Source organism: Ovis aries, chromosome 23 (genome assembly GCF_016772045.2).
Source record: "Ovis aries strain OAR_USU_Benz2616 breed Rambouillet chromosome 23, ARS-UI_Ramb_v3.0, whole genome shotgun sequence".
In the NCBI taxonomy this organism is placed as follows: domain Eukaryota; kingdom Metazoa; phylum Chordata; class Mammalia; order Artiodactyla; family Bovidae; genus Ovis; species Ovis aries.
This window is the reverse complement of record NC_056076.1, coordinates 61,236,082-61,256,947: the sequence shown is the minus strand read 5'-3', so window position 1 is coordinate 61,256,947 and position 20,866 is coordinate 61,236,082. Positions and strand designations below refer to the sequence as shown.

Here is a 20,866-nt window from a genome sequence, read left to right as displayed (position 1 = left end):
TTTTTCAGCAACAACAAAAAAGCTTAGGAAGGGACATGTGGATGCACAGGCCACCCTTCAGTGTGCAGGGCGGGGGGCTGTCCCTCCAAGCTGAGTGCGACACACGACAACAGCCTTGCTTTACTATGCGCAGGTGTTGATTGTCTAGAACTACAAAACAGAAGTCCAGAGTAAAAATAAAAAGAAAACTAACAGAAAAATGCTATTTACACTACATAAACTAAACAGGTCTATTATCAAATGTTGTCTTCTCTGGCCAATTTCTATTACTGGAAACATTGAATTAAACCTACTTTTCTATTTGTGGCTTTCCTTTCTTCTTACTTATTGAAGATAAACTTCGTTTTTCAGTTGAATGCTACGGAAAAGAATAAAAAAGTAACTGGACCAAAGCTCAGCCATACTCAAGGAGGCATCCTCTTATTCTGATACAAGACACTAAAATGGCACAATCCCAACTGTATGTTTTAACACATTTTTATTTTCAGCCTTTTTTGAAGTTACCTACTTGATCCACTAAAATTTGTGTATTTTCTGACAAATGTTTAATCATGAGAAAAACACCTACTCTGTATTTTGCTTGTATTAATAAAATGGGTGTGTTTTCTTTTTGTCACTAAAAAAACACAATCAAGTAGCTGGTGTTTGCTACAGGTTTACCAGTCTTCTCCTCGAGTTCAGGTCGGTAAAACACACGACTGTGCCAACTCTAAGAGAAAAGGTGCAGGCCCTGAAGCGGATGAAGAAGCACGATGATCAGATGGACCTGAAAGTCGGCCGTCAGTAAGCATGACGTTAATAACACAATTTCTCAAAGTATGTTTTAGTGCTTTAGTTCATGAAAACACAGCCCAGTAAAGGCTCACATCTGGACCTGAGTGTTTCCAGTAATACAGGTCCATTTTCCAGAGGTGGCTCCCTCCAGAGTGGCCCCAGTAAGCATCGCCCCTGCATTCGCAGTGCCGTGGCGCCTAGACACACCGGGGAGCACGCGGCTCCCTCACTGCACCAGCACCTGAGAAGCGAGTGCTTCCTCATCACGTTTGGGAGTGCCGGCAAACTGGCCCAACAACTCACGAGGGAAGAGAGTTTTCAAAGTTCACATCTCCACAGCGAGACAGGAACCAAAATGTGAATAATTCTTTCAAAGCAAAAAACGGCATAACGGTGTATCCCTAGTGAATCATTTCCGGCATCATCACAATAAAATGTATTAGCATTTCTGAGTAATAAAACTGATATAAATACACATCTTCAGGTCCCAGGGGAGCTTAGGTCATGTGTTCCAATTAACTTCGAAGTCTTACACTGAAATGTTCCTTCATTTCTTCCTACCAGATACACTAGTGGACCCCACGGTGCTTGAGGACGTGACTCAGGTGCAGCAGCACCGCCTGATCAGCATGGCAGAAGACAGAGCCACCCCCGTACCTGGTCAACTAAGGCCACGCACTGCTCCTGGTGCTGGACGGTGGCACAGGCCGGCTTCCTCCAATCCATGACTCCATTCTGCTCAGCATACTGCGTGGGGAGCCCGTCCACTGGGGCACAGCCTGCACCAACACTGCGAGCAAGAGAGAGTCCGTGCCAGCGTGAGGCCTGTCCTCAGAAACCCCACCCACCCAGCACAGAAGGAGGAAGCGATGGCAACCCTTTCTTCAGTGCGCTAGTCTTTTATAGAATGCCTTGCAATAGCTCTAAGGAAAAAAGTAAACTATGAAAATAAGCCCGTACGTAGCATTCTCACCTATTTATTAATTAATACCTGTCTCTGAGGAGCTTGACAAAGGCACAGTCTATCTCCGGACTCATTCCACATGGCTCACAGCTGGGGTACTAACCCCAATCTTGAGAGAATCGCTACGGACTGTGTGTGTCTAAGGCAAGGGAAGGGACAGCATAATGTGACTGGAAATCAAGAGGAACAGGCCACAGAAACAGACTCAGAGAGAATCCAGAGAATTGCTGGACACGGACTCTAACAGTGCTCAACACTGGTCAAGAGCTACAGGATGACAGAATTTTGGAAGAATACTGGAAAATAGAAAAGGAATCAAATTTAAATTCTAGAACTGTAAAATAAATTAGGAATTCAATGGATGGAAAACAGATGAAAAAACTCAGTGAAGAGGAAATCTGGTCATGAGAAAACAGACTAGGGCGTGGAGAGGGGAAGAATGCGGCAGCAGCAGAAGCTTGAGAGAGCACATGGGATGCAGTGGAAAGCCTGGCCTGCGGGCACCCAGGGCTGCAGAGGAGGGGGTTCACTCAAAGACAGCTGCAAGCTCATCACAGGGAACTGCTGAAAACCAGACAATGGGAAAATTCAAACACACAGTCCGGGTTTGGAGAAGCACCCTAACCTTCAGAGAGTAACAGGGTGGAGACGATGGCTACCTGCAATCTTGAGCTCCCCCTAGAAGCAGAGTCTGGGTGACATGGTTGACACGGCTGGGCATCTGGGAAGCAGGAGCAAGGGAGGAGGGGGCAAGTCAGATGGGAGGAGGGGGAGCCAGCCTGCGGGGCTGCCACTGGGGCTGCCAGGAGCTGCAAAGGCTCAAGCCCCCTGGGGTCCCCACAGCTACCTCCCCAGCGGCAGGAACCGGAGCCTCCCACCAGTGAGGCCAGAGCCCTGGGCGAAGGAACTTCCTGCTCTGAGCCGGCCAGTTCCAGGGCCACGGAGGCCCAGAGCACCCACACAGCCCCTGGGCCAAGAGGTGACAGGCTCGTGGTGGGAGCCTGGAGAGGACCACACGGCTGTGGGACAGGGTCGGAAGTCACACGGACAATTTTAGGTGCTTTGCAGCAGAAATCAAACCGGGCTGAGAGGAGGTGAAGTGAGGGATCAAAGGCCCAGGCATGGAGACAGTGACCCAGGCGCTCGGAGTGCTGACAGGAAATAATTACCCGCCTGCAGTCCTATGTCCTATCTGAGAAATGTCTTTCAAAAGGGAAGGCGAGAGGGACATTTCTTCTTGAGAAAAACAAAGTGAACTCATTACTGGCAGACAATGATAACAGGAAATTCTCAATGCTCTTCAGTTAGAAGGATGCTCAGACCCGGGAAGGAATGAGGAACAACGGAATGGCAGAATCTGAAGACGAATGGAACAAGGCTTCATGAGGTCTGAAAGGGAATCAAGGCGCATGACGGGCACAGTCTGTGAGCGAGGAGGAGGTGAGGGAGGCCACAGTGCTGCTAGGCCCTCAAGGGGCAGCCGTGCAAGCGCAACCGCTGTCAGACCTGCATGAGCTGCCAGCACACAGGAGAACCTCCAGGCGACCGCTGCAAGGACCGAGAAACAGCGTCCGCACAGCTATCGCGGCTAACACAAGAGCAGAGCAGAATAAAAAACACCCAAAAGCAAGGAGAGCGAGCTAAAGCCGATACAAATAAGCAAGCAGTCAAACGGTAGAACGGCAACTGAGTCTCAGGAAGCAAGCGCGGCAGTGACTTACAAACAGGCAGCAGCCTGCACGGTTTAGGAAAGATACCTACTGCACAAGGGGACTTTTGCCGGTATGTTTCTTGTGGATTACGGCGTGCTGTAACACATCTAGAGTGGAGGAAAAAAAACAATTTATTACACCACACCCTTCTGCAACATCCAAACGGAGGCCACAGCTGATTTATGACCGTAACAGTGTTGACAGACCACTTAGAGTGCTTCCAAGCTCACGGAAAATTCCTCAAAGAAACAATTTCCCAAAGACACAGTCAGTGACTGAACTTCCTTAAATATCCTCTCAAACATGTTCCACCTAATAGCAGATCAAATTTGTCCAAAACTACAAAAGCTGACTATGAGCATTAAACTGCAAAACCACAACATTGAATTTCAGGTCTTTTTTTTTTTTTTAATCATGAAAACAAATGACGTGCCTCATATATTAAAAAAACACGTATTAATAAAGCCAACACCCATGCACCCACCTCCTGGATAGCTCTGTATTTTCCTCTTTCTATTAAGAAAGGAAACATCCCAGAACAATTAAATGCCTCCCTCCACTGCATTCCAGTCCCTCCCCCTACAGCGGTTAGCTGAGGTGCGCGTTTTTAACTACCCATCTGTGTATTCAAAAACACAGTGGTGCCACGTTTGGATATACTCTGAATATCCTTTATTTTAACTGCCACCTAGAGGGAACGCGCCTCAGTCCATTCGTGACTTTATCAACACTGGAAACGTTCGGGTCACACTCAGGGCTCTGCTGTTCCCCCACAGGCTGCCGGGATGGCCCGAGTCCTGGCCCCTGAGCCCACGGGCGACAATGTTCACAGAAGCAGAAATGCTGGGAGCAGTAGGAACCGCTCCCAACTGCACGGCAGCGTCGAATTCTGTCCAAAACACTTGCACCCATTTAAACTCCCACTGACAGTGGGTGAGAATTCCCCTTACTTCATATCCTTGACAATTCCCAAACTTGAATTCCCAAACAGTCTGCCAATCTGATGGGTATGAAATCATTTCTCATTGTTTCTCATTTGCATTTTCTCGACTACTCAGGGGGCTGAACCATTCAAAGTTCTTCTGTGAATTGCCTATTTTTATCTTTCCGTATGTTGTTGACCAGACTGATTTTCTCAATGATTTTTTAGAAGACTGTATAGTCTGGTTGTAGTCTTCACCTGTAAATACCCTGCAAATGTCTTCAGTGTGGCTTTCTGTCACATGTTGAGCTTTAACTGAGAACAGAAAGATCTCCCCTATGGCCATGCTGCTCTGTCTTGTCCAGAAAGCCTTCTTGTCCCACAGTACTAACCTTTAAAAACTCAAGTTCTATATTTTTCATTAAGTTTATATATGTTACACATAATGTGCTATTCACTTGAAATGCTCTGTGCACGACAGAAGTAGGGATCTAATTATATAGTTCTTCCTGACTGGAAAGCCAGCCGGTACCACTGATCACACACACTCTGCCCCTGCTCTGAAGTGCCACCTTGCACACACCGAGTCCCCACACTCTGTCCCTCAGTCCCTGGGTCTGCGCTGACGGCCTGTTACCTACCCCTGCAACAACACTGTGCAGGACTCATCCCAGGGAATCAACGTTTACCTTCTTCTTGACTCGATGCTTCCGAGCTGTCTTCTTTCAAGTGCTCTAATATCTTAGAGGTCTTCAGAGAGGACTGTAAGTTATCTGCAGGAAGTATTAAATATCATTAATTTTTAGGGAAATTATCATAGTGAGATGAACCAGTGTAATGATTACTTTTCTCCCACAGAAGCTGAGAGTTGGAGTTACTGGTACAGAGCGCGTCTCCAGTAGTTGGGACCTTGAAGAATTTAAGGGGACCTGGCACAGAGCCTCGGGCTGGGACTGGGGGCCCTGAGCCACGCAGCCCGCTCTCCCCACAGAAGCCGCAGGACTGGAGCCACTGGGTGAGGCTTCCTGCCCGCGAGCCCGGTGCACAGTGAGGAGATGGGCTGGGCCGGCGCTTCTAAGCCTCTGTGCTGTGTACGCCTCGTGCCCCTTTCAGGGATTACAGGACAGTGCGGCGACATCAGGCGGCCGTAGCAGTGCACAGCGCCTCCCGCTCCTGCTCCAGAAGCGTGCTCAGCGCTCGCGGGCCAGCCCGGGCCCTCGGAACACGCTGCAGGAGCCGGATCGCTTCTCCGTTGCAGACAGACCAGAGGGCTTGCAGAGGCCACCACTGTAAGTCATTTGGGTGTCTAACATCTGTTTCCTCGGATGTCAGAATGCGGAATATTGCTATTTCAGGGAGGCAGGAGGAGGATGGAGCTGTCGTTTCTTAGAAGTGTGTGTGTCAGTTACTCAGTTATGTCCGACTCTGTACAACCCCACAGACTGCAGCCCGCCAGGCTCCTCCGTCCATGCAATTCTCCAGACAAGAACCCTAGAGTGGTTGTTGCCACTTCCTTCTCCAGAGGCTCTTCCCAACCCAGGGATCGAACCTAGGTCTCCTGTACTGCAGGCGAATGCTTTACCGTCTGAGCTACTAGAGAAGCCCTTTCTTAAAGGAGTGGCTGCAAAATGAACTTTGCCAACAATATGTTCTTTGGTGAAATAACTTGAGATTTTCCACCATTTCAAAACATGTCCTTTAATACACTATCTTCATTTCACACAATTTGAGATCTTAAAAATCTACCAGCCTCTTTAGCATTGCTCATGTAATTTATAAATTGCCGAACTCTCCAGACTAGTCTTCTCTTATTTATGTGTGTACTACTCACTTGAGCACATTTTCCTAGGCAGCCTTGCTAAAATCTGAATTAAAAGCTTAACTTCCGGCTTCAATGCTTCTTTAGAATTAAACAGATGCTATTTATAGATATTCATTCAAAAAAATCACACTTGGTTCAAGAAGAAAGCACTGACTATTTTGATGTTACTGGCAGAATATTTGTTAGAAAAGGCAGCTGAGATAGATGTGTACAAAACCAAATGCAAAGCAGACTGTGACGAATGCTGAAACATGCGGGCGAAACCAGACCACAGGAACACACAAGGAGGCTGGGAAACACCCTTGTGAGGCGGCTATTTCAGCTGGGTCCCAAAAAACAGGTGTGATCTTAACAGATTGTGACAAAAGGGTGCAAAAGAGCAAGACCCTGGAATAGGAAACGGCAGGTGTACCGAGTGGCTGCCAACCCTTCAAGCTGGGGAGAGGAGGCTCAAGGATGTTCATGACAGGGCCTGAGCCTCACAGTGGGTGTTTAATGTTCTGAACAGAGGGTGGATGGAAGCTCCAACACTTTAGCCACCTGATGCGAAGAGCTGACTCAAGGAAAAGACTCTGATGCTGGGAAAGACTGAAGGCAAAAGGAGAAGGGGGCCACAGAGGATGAGATGGTTAGATAGCACCACTGACTCAATGGACATGAATGTGAGCAAACTCCAGGAGACAGTGAAAGACGGGAGAGCCTAGCGTGCTGCAGTCCACGGTGTCACAGAGTTGGACACAACTTAATGACTGAACACCAACAAGAGGATTAACACGCTGATCCTCAAGATAATCCTGGGGCGGGTTACAATGCAGTGAGAAACTAGAATCGGAGAGAAGTGCGGCTTTGCACAGTCTGTGCGTGAAAAACAGGCCTGGCAGTGGGACTGCTGAGAAGGGTAAGAAGGAAGATGTCCTCTGTCCGGTGCGGCTTGGTCCTTAAATGACTGGACATGAAGGGGAAATGTGGAGAGGGTAAGGCCAGAGCTTCCAGCCTGGGAGGCTGGGGAGGTCCTTATGGGAATAGGGGTAGAGGTCAGAGGTTATCCATCATCCAGGCTGCACTAGGGTGTCTTGGCAACCTGTGAGTCAGGTCTATTAAGGGGCCTGAGGATCCAGAAGGCCCACGAGTTTGAGATACTTGGCCCCTGTTTTGTGATGTTATGCTTTTTTCTTTTAAAATTTTCATTACAGTACCGCTGATTTAGCTGTTAAGTTTTTGCTGTAGAGCAAAGTGAATCAGTTACACATATACATATATCCACTCTTTTATAGACTTTTTCACATACAGGTCATTACTGTTTCGTGACATTAGCTTTTATAAGTTACTTTCTTTAAAACTGCAGTGAAAATTCACTAAAAACTACCAATGTTTCTAATTTGTATGCTACTTGACCTTAACTAAAATGGCAATCCCATATACAGGATGGCATAGTAAAGCAAGAAATCCAGGCCAGAAAAATGTCAGATTTCTGCGGAGGAGCAGAGACACTTACTGAGGCTGTGTAGAGGGTCAGATGATATGGACTGAAAAAAGCTGTGTACTTTCTGACTCTGTAGAAAAGCTTGTGATGAAGTTGAAAACAGCTGCCTGCATGTAAAAAGAAAAGAGATTGGTTAATTTCATGCAATAAACCCACAAGATAGGTGAGACGGTAAACAAACCACCTGGCAGTTTAATTCAGGTACAAAAGACTGTTTCCTAAGGAAGAGAATATTTGTTCACTAATGTATTTCCCACAGGAGGAAATGAATAAAAGACTTATTTACAAGAATCTAATAAAAAGGCTTATTTTCAACTTTATATAATCTAGTGATAAGGTTTCAATTCTGACCCAACACGTATTATTAACAGTCACCTTTCTGCTCAGAAAAACAACTGCAGGTTCTTTACCGTCTTCACGGGTATTACTTTTCACCATTTGGCGGCACCATGAAGGAACCGTCCCACTCCCTGAAAATACAGACACGGGGAAGTCTGGATCGGGAGAGTTCTGGAAGCTACAAGACACCACCAGGTTGGTCACAAGTACTGCTGCTGACTAAGGCACGCATGGCTGGTGGGTCACCTCGGTGTGCACCACACCATGGGTCTAAGCCGCTGTCTTTAAAAACAGCTTTCCTCGTGTTGTATTACTGTCATTAGGGGATTCCAAGTGGAGGTCTTCCCTACAAAAGGGGAAGAGTTACAGCACAGTCTGATGGAAAGTTTACTTGGAATGTGAACACCAGCTCAATCACTTACAAGCTGAGTCGCCCTAAACAAGGCATGTGGCCTTTTGGCTCCAATTTCCTCTTAGGAAATATCAACATTCTTCAAGGTTATGATACTCAAATAGTACACACATATTAAACTGTCCCCCTGCTCAACACACAAATCCCTTTTCACTAAGTGCTCATTCAAAAATATAGTTCTTATTGTCTCCCCAATGTTTCAGACCTACCATTCTGATTAGTTACAAAATCATTAAATACCAAACCAAGAGCTGACCCTTATGGACTGAAGCTTCCTCGTGCATTAGAAAAAAACGCTTCTTGGAACTCAAAATGTGGAGGTAAACACAACAGGAAGACAAAGGGGGAAACGGAGAGAGGGATGAGAAACAGATGCGAAGTATGGAGCTCATCCAAATTTCAGGTATGAACACAGTACCAAAGGCTGGGGACTAAAATCCAAAGGCTTCTATTTATCCAGTTATGTTTACAAACCAGCTAATCGGTCAGAAGTACAGTCATATCGAGTACAAGGCAGGGGCTTTAATCAGCATGCAGGCTCGTCAGATTCACTGCCACAGGGCCACGAGTGAGCAATTACACCCAAACAGGACGCAAAGCGGCCATGACCTGCTCGCGGAATTACGGAAGGAAAACAAGACGGCACTGCGGCGTGACAGACGGCGTCCAGCCCCAAACGCACGCTTCCTACCACGCCTTCGTCCTCCTGACCCGCAGCGCAGGCGGAGGGGAGCGCAGACCCCAGGCCCGGTACTGGCCCCATCGCCGCCTCCCCCACACACTCACTTCCTCCTTCACGCACTTTCCTCCCTCACCTGCACACTCACTTCCTCCTTCACGCACTTTCCTCCTCACTTGCACACTCGCTCCCCCCCTCTTCCATCGTCCTCCTCCTTCACAGCTGCCGCATTTCTTAGCGGCGTGAAGGACAGCGACACTGACCGGCGCCCACCAACTGGGACCCGAGTCCCGAACCCGACTTATGGTGCTGAGGCCACAGCCCAGCCACACAGAACAGTCAAGGGTGTTTCTCAAGGGAAGTATAAGAAAAAATCACTTCTTTAATATAACTTTTGCAGAGATGTCGCCACGAACTCAGCCCCGGCCGGCCACGGGCAGCCTGAGGCTCACTGGGCGCGTGCAGACCTCATCTCAGGAGCGCGCGGCGTGCAGACCTCACCTCAGCATGGGCTCCAGGTCGGGGTGCCGCCGCTCCTCCCTCTTCAGCGAGCCCTGATTCAGGGCTCGGAGGATGGTCTTGTCAAAAGTCTCCGAAGACAACTCCTTGGGAAGCTAGGAAACAAAAACCGGCCAGCGTCACGTCTCTCACTGGCAAATACGTCACAAACCAGGGGCATAAAAGGGAGGTAAGTGCCTCCTGCTCAGACATCACCCCAAAGCCGTTCCTTTTCTAAATCTTCCAGATACAGGGCTGCAGCCTGGAGCAGCGCTGAGCAGGGCGGGGTCCCCAGGGCATCCCCACACGGGGTGGGGGTTCCCGAAGTGCTCACCCCACTTCCCTCCCGCTCCCGGACACCCACAGCGTGGCGCTTCTGTTAAACGGAGCATTTCCCAGAGCTCAAATAGCCTTCTGCAAAGTGCGGCCTGCCTTTGCAGTTACCACCTCTGTGCCTCCTGCTTCACAGGTGATGCTCAGGCCACCACAGACTGCCAACGCTACACTCCCAGTGAAGAGCTACGTGGGAACGACGGGGCAAAACCCCAAGTTTTACACAAACAGTCCCCACCTCTGGAGCCCCAGCTCAGTCCTGGCCGAGCTCAGCATGCTAGAAGCTCTTCTTTAAAAACACTGAGGCCTGATGGATAACCATCTACAAAACCTCACAACGATTTAGTTTTTGTAACTCTTCTCCTGAATTCGTTCATTCGTGCAGTCAACACACAGTGCAAACTCCGACCGTGTCCTAAGGACTGTGTCCGGCGCTGTGGATACAGCGCGGAGGAGGAAACCTGCACCTGGCCTCCATGGAGCTGTCCTTCTGGGGCAGAGGAACAATCCAGGTGCTGGACACAGCTGCCACTGAGCAGCAGGGGAGGCGGCCACCGAACCGGAAAAGGGGCTGGAAGGCCCGGCCTCCTCTTGCACATTTCAGCAAACTCTAAGTGCCGCCCATCAGCCTCGCAAAAGTTAGAGAGTGTTAGGGAGCACTGTGAAGGGGACAGTTTTTACTCTTACATTTTGCAGATGATTTTAAAAGGAAGGTAAACAGGAAAAAAAAAGACATATGGTAAACTTGAAAGGATATTTTATAATAGGAAATTCGTTCCTAGAAGTACACTATGTTGCCACTTATTTCATATAACTTGATAAGGCACTGGTCTTACAGAAAAAACACTATATTCAAATGCTGGCTAAACAGGGGGTCATTAATTACTGTGATTCTGAAGGATAAGTTATCTATTTGGGACTAATAATTATATTTTTATATATATATATATTTTTTAAATCTAAGCTTTCCAGAAGTTGTATGACTAAAAAATGAAATCTGTCAAGAAAAAGAACAGTCAAAGCTCAGGAAACCCAGAGGAGAGACCTTACTGGGTGCTGGGCACATCGCCACCAACAACATACATCTCAGCAAGAAGCTGGGAATAATAAGGTTCCTTTTTTTTTTTTTAATGTGGAAAGCCTTCAATTCCTTATATTAGCAATATAACGTAAGAACATCTATGCTTAGAATAATATGACATTTTCTACAGCTAATGTTCATGAAGAGTTGTAAATCAACCTCTACATATATGTTTTAATATTCCTGGTGTTTACTGTGGTGCTAAAGTTTTTGGATTCTGTGTATGACATCAAAATCATTTTAACAATAAAATCTGTATTTTTACCTTTAGTAGAAATTCCTGTAGTTCTTGGTGGGTTTTTGTTACTGTTGTGACTGAAAGATCAGACCAATTTACCTGATTTAAAAAGAAAAACAAAAACAACAACACATACTATACAGTTATTTCTCAGGCAAGAACTGACTGGAAAAAAGCCATGTGTAAAACAGATGACCTTACTTAAACTTTATCAATATCAACAAATTAGAAATATAAAGTTAATCTGTTATCATAATTTGTTCAAAACTGTTAAAATTAACTGTATATTGACATGTTACTTAAAAATTTCTTTCAAATTGCATGGTTTTCAAAAAAAGCTGTCTTCTATAAATGTGACTACATTTTAGTAATTTTTCAGAAAGGAGAATGTCTTACGTTCCTGTTGGAGAAGTTGTAGGACTCTAAAAGGACACTTGGAGAGTGTAGATATAAGCCCCAAGAAAAAGAAAAGTCTATCTCCTGAAACCTACTAAGTACACATTCTTAAGAGAAGTACCGGGTTCCGTGCCTCTCCTTGGTAGTGTTGTATTGTGCTTTTATGGGAATTTATAGTTTAGGAAAAGATTTCATCATCTTTATCTTAATGCTTTAAAGTCCTATTAAGGTGGATGAGGCAGATATGACTCCTTCCATTTGCAGACGGAGAAACTAAAGCTCAAAAGGCTAACTGATAGATTCAAACTCTAAGCAAGCAGAAGAGCCAGAACTAAGATCGATTACCCACCTACTTCTTGGATACTTTTAACTCAATGGACTCAGTGGTGGCCCACTAATAATTTCTGCTTTACAATTATCTGAGCTGAGTAAATACTTGAACTATGTAACACATAAGCCTTAGCAACTACTCATGCCACAATTAACCAAATACTTAACAATACCTTCAAAATTTTACCCAGCAACCCTCAAACAAATATCCTTATTAACGGGGTATGACTTTTAAATGACTTCTAATTATTCAAATGGTCACTGAGCAGCTCCTGGTGTCAGACACTGTTCTTATGAAAGGACACGGAGAGGACAAGACCGTGAGGTCTCTGTGGACAGAGTCCAGTGCAGGAGTAAGACCAGAGCCCGTGAGCAGAGAGAGCCCGTCAGTGACCAGGGCTCCACAGACAGCGCGCTGGGCACGGAGCAGGGGCTGCGAGCAGCAGGTGAGACAGGCGCCAAGAATGGCCCGGGCGGGAGCTCAACCCGGGGGCAACAGATGGTGCAGAGCCAGAGAATATGAAGGCCTCACGGAAGGGACGCGCCGAGAGCTCCAGCAGCGCGAGGAGAGCTGGGCTAGCTGAGTGAAGAGCGCGGAGCGGCTGGCGGCGAATGTCACGCAATGTACATGAGATGTGGAGATGACTTAAAATTTGAAAACTGAGGACGCTTCTATAGAAGGCAGAAGCTAGTCCCAAAACTTACTCAACGAAACTAGGCAAGTCAGACTCAGTGAGATGCAGAGGATGATGATTCCTGCTCTCTCGGAGATGACAGCCTTCTGGAAAGAAATACCATGTAACCCAAGTACAAGAACCTGGGAAAGGGATGATGGCAGCACACCCGGGATGAAGGGAAAGACCTCCTGCTGAAGGACCAGAAGCGACTTCATGAGGCAGAACCGCAGACGTCCAGGCAGCTCCTCCAGAAGGAAGCGAGGGGCGGGCGCACAGAGACACCTCCGCCCTGCAGCTCCAGCGCGGGCGGCCCGCCTGAAGAGCAGGGCTAGCAGGTGCGGCCCGGCAGGGAGGAGGGAGATGTGGTCGAGGGTCCACAGCACAGGCCACAGGCAGAGAGGAGCCGCGGGGACCCACCGCGCCGGGCTCTGTGCTCAGTCAGACACCGTGTGACGGACAGAAGGGCAGCTAGCAACCAGAGACCAGAGCAGGCAACGAGGGCCAGGAAACAGCAGCCGCAGAGGAAGAGGAGGAGAGGCGCCAGGGAAGACCGCCATGGAGGGTGACGCCTGTCGCTGGGCATTCAAAACACTGCTGAGTGTTCCCTTTCACCTGCTAAAGGTTTGTTTACTTAAATCTAAGGCTCTTATTTCTTTTTAATCAAACTGTCAGAGCAATCTTAACGTGATACATCTTTTAATCTGGGCAAACCATGCAGTATATACCGGAAACAGCACATCCCCTTAATTAAGACAAACACAGATATGTGCACAGCTTTTCTTAAGTTAGCAAACCTGCCATTTAGTTTTTCCAAAGATCAATTTTCATTCCTTCCAAAAGACCATTGAACACAGTGTGAGGCTCTTTCTCGGGTGAGAGGAGCTTACTTTGAAGGTGTACTCCCAATATCTGTCAGCCCTTTTTCTCTGGACTCCTTTCAACATTATCTTCTCAATGTGTACAGCTGAAAGAAAGAAAACATGCTGACTTGTTCTACAGAGACTAGATACACATTTCAGTTATTCAACCTGACACAGCCAAACGGTTAAGCTATTTATCTTCATCTTTACTACTGGCCTTAATCATGGAATAAAACCAAAAAACCCGGAAGCACAGCCATGTGCTGCCCATCAGTCGAGTAGTCTCTTTCTGCATCTATGAGTATGCGCAGTGCCTAGAGTCGCTCCAAGCACTCTGCCAAGCACCAGAGATAAATAATGAGAGGTGCCTGCAGTGAAGACTGCTTATCTAGAGGAATCTTCACACCTGATAACTCACATTACCACGAATACACACTTTAGAGTCTTTCAGTTATTTAGGCAGATTAGGTATAAACTGGAAAAAATTATTAAATGAAGTGGGGAACTCTTCAAAAGTAACAGGAAAGTGATAAAGACTTCTTTCCAATTCAGAATTTAAAAACTGTTTCCCTCAAGTATGACCCTTAATATCATACAGTGGTAACACAAACAACATTATAATGAATTACGATGGTTCACTATAGTAAAACTTCTCACAATTTATTATACAAAGTGGTCATAAATTACACTGGTGGCTTAAGAACAATTACACTGAATTGAACCAGGTAAGATGATCAGCTCACTCATGAAGTCAGTCAAAGTGCAAATCCCCAAAGTCCTCATTTCATGCATCCTTCAATAGAAGTTACCACCTTAGCAAGTAAATCTCTTTACAAAGGGAAAAGAGCCAGTCTACTAAGGATAATATGAGGACTTAAGGAAAAAAAAAATTTGTTGCTCAGGGTATAAGTTGAAGAAATCGTAATGAAGATGATAAAGGTCACAGGGAAGAAGCTAGGAAAGTGACTCAACAGAAGGTCACCGCTCGAGTCACAGGGGACAGGAGATGGAAAAGAAAAGGGAAGGACTCACTTTGCCTTAAAGGAAGAAGTTGAAACAGGTGAAGGAGAATAGACAAAGGAGCAGAAGTGTGCAGGAAGAAGTGAGCCTCTACAGACCACAGGTGAGCACTGAGAAAGCAAGAACCCTGAGATTACAGAAATCTGCTGGCAAACAGACATTAGGAGACACCATTACCAGAATTTTGTGTTAACTTTCCAAATGTCTAGTGTTTGGTGGCCTGCTTCTGGGCCAGTTTCCCTTGGTGGATGAGAACGTTGAGGATGGAGACGAAACAACCGCAGACGCTGGGTGGGGTGAGAAGCCTGCAGTGGCTCAGAACTGCTGCGTATCTCGAAGGCTGGAGGAGGGGAGGGGCCTGCTGTTTCCAAAAGCTGCTCTATTCAATTACATGAAGGATGGTGCTATTAAATAAAAACGATCTGAACTAATCAATGTTCCAAAATATGAAGCAGCTCTACTTCTGAAAGCAAGCTGAGAGAGGGGGCCGCAGGGCAGTGTGGCACAGGAGCCTGGCTGTGGCTTGGGCTCCATTTCACTTCTACCTGCTGTGATCCATCAGAATCGAGGTGAGGGAGACAGAGGGCATGAGGTGAGGGGTGGCTGATAACGGGAGGCCCTGCAGCTCTCAAATTAAAGAACCGCAGGGCAGGGACTACGGACATTTGTTTAAAAGGTAAAGATATAGAAAAACTATCTGCAAGTACCACCTTACAGTTAATTATTGTCATTTTGATGTAGTCTTTTTATTTTTTAACTATCTTAAAGGAAAAAAAAAAGAAAAAGAAAAACACAAGGGACCTTCACTGTAAACCCAAACTCTGCTTCACGGAGCCTGGCTGAAGCAGACCAGGCAGGATTCCAGGTTACTGTTCAAGATTCAGTAATCTTGAACAGAAGCAGTTCATTATGTAAACGTTTTCTAAACCTTAAACATTCCCATCTATTTTTCCTCTGTGAAGAAAAATGTATTACATGAAAAGGATTATTATCGGAACTAAAAGGAGACAGAATGACATCAATTCAAAGCTGTTAGCTGAGTGTTATAACTGTGATGCTCACCGCATATCTTTCACCCTCCCCAAACCTTCCCTCAGCAGGTTAACAGACCCCCAGATGTAAAGGGAAGAGAGCACGTGAACCCGTTCCTCTCCGGTGGGCAACGTCCTTTCACTCCCCCACCCAGACCTCTTGAAACCTGCATCAGTGCAGGAAGCATGTGCTTGCAAGAAATCTCTTCTCTCTTACAGTGCACGTCAGTAAAATTAACTTTTTCAGCAGGCCTTGAGCACATTCTACAGCTGAAGCACTGTGCTAACACTTTGGGGAGAGGTTAAAGCCTTTGCCCTCCAGAAGTATGCGGCCAGGTTTAGGAAAGGCAGAACCGAACAAGCATGGGCTGGGATGGGCCAGGGGCTTGGAGTTGGAGCCCAGACGCAGACTCAAGGAAGCGAGAGGACCAGCATTTGAGCCAAACCCAGGAGCCACAGAGCTCTGTACTCCACAAAGGGGCAAGGGGGCGAGTTAGTCAGTGTCAGCAGCGCCCTGCAGTCTTGGGTACAGACGGTTTAAAGTTTAGGAAAAATACAACATACCTTCTCGCTGGGCTCTGTGAGGTGTCACAGTAAGCCCGTCATGAGGTACTGGGGCTTGTTCTATTAAACTGGCCTCGTTACTTGGCATATAATCACCATGAGAAGAGTCATTCTGGAGGAGAGAGGGGGGCACAAGTTAATCTACATCTGAGACTAAGAAAAACAAATGCCACAAAAATAAGCTAAAGCGATACTTCTAACAGCACGAATTTCAACAGCAATTCCAGAGATAAGATAGGTGATTACACATTAAGAGCAGAAAAGCAAGGCGCCAGAGCAGGAAAGAGATAGCCATATTATTTAACGGCAATATTCTATCAATTATTTAATTGTCCCAGTTTGGGGGTTACACACAGCAGACCGCTATTCAGAATCGCCAACGATGTCAATTTCTTACCCAAGTGAACCATGATCACATATAAAAAGACGGTAGCCTTTATGCTATTCCCCAGATGTAAGGGCATCTGTATTTTTTATGTTTTTATGCAATTTTTTAATTCACTACTTAGTCTTAGTGATAGTCTAACAAGATGCTTTGTTAGGAAAAAAAAATTTAAGGCTATCATCAATACACAAATCTAAGCAAAAACGTGTGTGGACAATGAGTTTACTATTCATGCTAAACCATCTAATATCAACTAGGTGCTCTACCATTAGTGAACTAGAGTAAGTTTTATCCCCAGAAATGCTACCTGGAGTCATGAAGAGCTTGCCAATCTTATACATGGCTCTCAGAATTCAAACACCATCATGGATTGGGTTGGCCAGAAAGTTCAATTTTTCTGTTAAGATGTTATGAAAAAATATGAACAAACCTTTTGATCAACCCAATATGTTATTACTCTAACCCACTGGGTAAGCCAAAAATTAAAATAGCTCTATAATGGATCTATATCAGAATTCATACCTTATCCTCCCCCACTTCATGTTCAGATTCTCAAAACACTATTCAGACCAAAATTATCTCAGTTACAGGAGCTAATTATATACAAACCTGCAATAAATAATACACATTAATTTTTAATAGTATAAAAAAAGGAAGTAAACAGAAGACGTTAAACTCTCCTAGAATTCTAATTTAAAATATTTTGTTCTATAGTCTGACCATGCCTTCTGACCTGTCACTGAGTATGAGCTGTCAGTTGATGACCCTATTCCTAGGAATAAGGCATCATAACAGATACCCTTGGGAGCTAAGCTTCAGCCTCACGGTGTGTCGTCTTCTAGAAACCGAAGGAAATAAAGACTGTATACACAGAAACACTTAAGAAGGAGGAGAGCATCGACCTCTTAAGTCACCATCCAACTTTTGAATGGCACTCACTAACTTTCAATATTATTGAATAAAAAAAGGCAGACATAAGAATTCTTTTAACAATAACACAATCATGTATTTCCCAACCCAAACCATATAAATAATTTCAGTTAGTTCAGTTCAGTCGCTCAGTCATGTCTGACTCTTTGCGACCCCATGAACCGCAGCACGCCAGGCCTCCCTGTCCATCACAAACTCCCGGAGTTCACTCAGACTCACGTCCATCAAGTCAGTGATGCCATCCAGCCATCTAATCCTCTGTCGTCCCCTTCTCCTCCTGCCCCCAATCCCTCCCAGCATCAGAGTCTTTTCCAATGAGTCAACTCTTCGCATAAGGTGGTCAAAGTACTGGAGCTTCAGCTTTAGCATCATTCCTTCCAAAGAACACCCAGGGCTGATCTCCTTCAGAATGGACTGGTTGGATCTCCTTGCAGTCCAAGGGACTCTCAAGAGTCTTCTCCAACACCACAGTTCAAACACATCAATTCTTCGGCGCTCAGCCTTCTTCACAGTCCAACTCTCACATCCATACATGACCACAGGAAAAACCATAGCCTTGACTAGACGGACCTTAGTCGGCAAAGTAATGTCTCTGCTTTTGAATATACTATCTAGGTTGGTCATAACTTTTCTTCCAAGGAGTAAGCAATTTTAATTTCATGGCTGCAGTCACCATCTGTAGTGATTTTGGAGCCCCCCAAAATAAAGTCTGACACTGTTTCCACTGTTTCCCCATCTATTTCCCATGAAGTGATGGGACTGGATGCCATGATCTTCATTTTCTGAATGTTGAGCTTTAAGCCAATGTTTTCACTCTCCACTTTCACTTTCATCAAGAGGCTTTTAGTTTCTCTTCACTTTCTGCCATAAGGGTGGTGTCATCTGCATATCTGACGGTATTGATATTTCTCCCAGCAATCTTGATTCCAGCTTGTGTTTCTTCCAGTCCAGCGTTTCTCATGATGTACTCTGCATAGAAGTTAAATAAGCAGGGTGACAATATACAGCCTTGACGCACTCCTTTTCCGATTTGGAACCAGTCTTTTGTTCCATGTCCAGTTCTAACTGTTGCTTCCTGACCTGCATACAGATTTCTCAAGAGGCAGGTCAGGTGGTCTGTATTCCCATCTCTTTCAGAATTTTGCACAGTTTATTGTGATCCACACAGTCAAAGGCTTTGGCATAGTCAATAAAGCAGAAATAGATGTTTTCTGGAACTCTCTTGCTTTTTCCAGGATCCAGCAGATGTTGGCAATTTGATCTCTGGTTCCTCTGCCTTTTCTAAAACCAGCTTGAACATCAGGAAGTTCACGGTTCACGTATTGCTGAAGTCTGGCTTGGAGTATTTTGAGCATTACTTTACTAGCATGTGAGATGAGTGCAATTGTGCGGTAGTTTGAGCATTCTTTTGCATTGCCTTTCTTTGGGATTGGAATGAAAACTGACCTTTTCCAGTCCTGTGGCCACTGCCGAGTTTTCCAAATTTGCTGGCATATGAATGCAGCACTTTCACAGCATCATCTTTCAGGATTTGAAATAATCATTTACTACAAAGTAATACAACCATACTGGCCTAAAACTGCTATAAATACTTCAAAAATCAACATAAATAATGCACTGTAATCCTCTTAGTACTTCTGTTAATTGCAAGTTTAGCTGAACGGGTCAACCACTTTTTTAATATAAATTTATTTATTTTAATTGGAGGCTACTTACTTTATAATATTGTATTGTTTTTGCCATACATCAACATGAATCCACCATGGGTGTTCACGTGTTCCCCATCCTGAACCTCCCTCCCACCTCACTCCCCATACCATCCCTCTGGGTCATCCCAGTGCACCAGCCCCGAGCATCCTGAATCATGCATCGAACCTGGACTGGCGATTCGTTTCACATATGATGATATACGTTTCAATGCCATTCTCCCAAATCATCCCACCCTCGCCCTTTCCCAGAGTCCAAAAGACTGTTCTATACATCTGTTGCTGTGTCTCTTTTGCTGTCTTGCATACAGGGTTTTCATTACCATCTTTTTAAATTCCACATATATGCATTAGTATACTGTATTGGTGTTTTTCTTTCTGGCTTACTTCACTCTGTATAATAGGCTCCAGGTTCATCCACCTCAGAACTGATACAAATATATTCTTTTTAATGGCTGAGTAATACTCCATTGTGTATATGTACCACAGCTTTCTTACCCATTCGTCTGCTGATGAACATCTAGGTTGCTTCCATGTCCTGGCTATTATAAATAGTGCTGTGATGAACACTGGGGTACATGTGTCACTTTCAATTCTGGTTTCCTCAGTGTGTATACCAACAGTGGGATTGTCGGGTCATATGGCAGTTCTATTTCCAGTTTTTTAAGGAGTCTCCACAATGTTTTCCATCGTGGCTATACTAGTTTGCATTCCCACCAACAGTGTAAGAGGGCTCCCTTTTCTCCACACCCTCTCCAGCATTTATTGCTTGTAGACTTTTGGATTGCAGCCATTCTGACTGGCATGAAATGGTACCTCATTGTGGTTTTGATTTGCATTTCTCTGATAATGAGTGATGCTAAACATCTTTTTATGTGTTTGTTAGCCATCTGTATGTCTTCTTTGGAAAAATGTCTGTTTAGTTCTTTGGCCCATTTTTTGATTGGGTCGTTTATTTTTCTGGAATTGAGCTGCAGGCGTTGCTTGTATGTTTTTGAGATTAATTCTTTGTCAGTTGCTTCATTTGCTATTGTTTTCTCCCATTCTGAAGGCTGTCTTTTCACCTTGCTTACAGTTTCCTTTGTTGTGCAGAAGCTTTTAATTTTAATTAGGTCCCATTTATTTTTGCTTTTATTTCCAATAATCGGGGAGGTGGGTCATAGAGGATCTTGCTTTGATTTATGTCGGAGAGTGTTTTGCCTATGTTCTCCTCTAGGAGTTTTATAGTTTCTGGTCTTACATTTAGATCTTTAATCCATTTTGAGTTTATTTTTATGTATGGTGTTAGAAAGTGTTCTAGTTTCATTCTTTTACAAGTGGTTGACCAGTTTTCCCAGTACCACTTGTTAAAGAGATTGTCTTTTCTCCATTGTATATTCTTGCCTCCTTTGTCAAAAATAAGATGACCACAGGTGCATGGATTTATCTCTGGGCTTTCTATTTTGTTCCATTGGTCTATATTTCTGTCTTTGTGCCAGTACCATACTGTCTTGATGACTGTGGCTTTGTAGTAGAGCCTGAAGTCAGGCAGGTTGATTTCTCCAGTTTCATTCTTCTTTCTCAAGATTGCTTTGGCTATTTGAGGTGTTTTGTATTTCCATACAAATCTTGAAATTATTTGTTCTAGCTCTGTGAAAATACCGTTGGTAGCTTGATGGGGATTGCACTCAATCTGTAGATTGCTTTGGGCAATATACTCATCTTCACTAT

The 20,866-nt window shown here is 45.1% G+C and overlaps 1 protein-coding gene across 1 annotated transcript in view; it reads right to left on the bottom strand.

Moving 5' to 3' along the window:
* ZCCHC2 (zinc finger CCHC-type containing 2) overlaps window positions 1-20,866 on the bottom strand; it is a 57,173-nt gene that overhangs the window by 12,816 nt on the left and 23,491 nt on the right. Inside the window, exons 2-10 of the mRNA XM_027960853.2 lie at window positions 16,136-16,247; window positions 13,548-13,624; window positions 11,285-11,356; window positions 9,609-9,721; window positions 7,690-7,784; window positions 5,062-5,145; window positions 3,500-3,557; window positions 1,432-1,564; window positions 294-358 (exon numbers count right to left, since the gene is read on the bottom strand). Of these exons, the coding sequence (XP_027816654.2) occupies window positions 294-358; window positions 1,432-1,564; window positions 3,500-3,557; window positions 5,062-5,145; window positions 7,690-7,784; window positions 9,609-9,721; window positions 11,285-11,356; window positions 13,548-13,624; window positions 16,136-16,247 (809 nt within the window). The remainder of the gene's footprint in view (window positions 1-293; window positions 359-1,431; window positions 1,565-3,499; window positions 3,558-5,061; window positions 5,146-7,689; window positions 7,785-9,608; window positions 9,722-11,284; window positions 11,357-13,547; window positions 13,625-16,135; window positions 16,248-20,866) is intronic.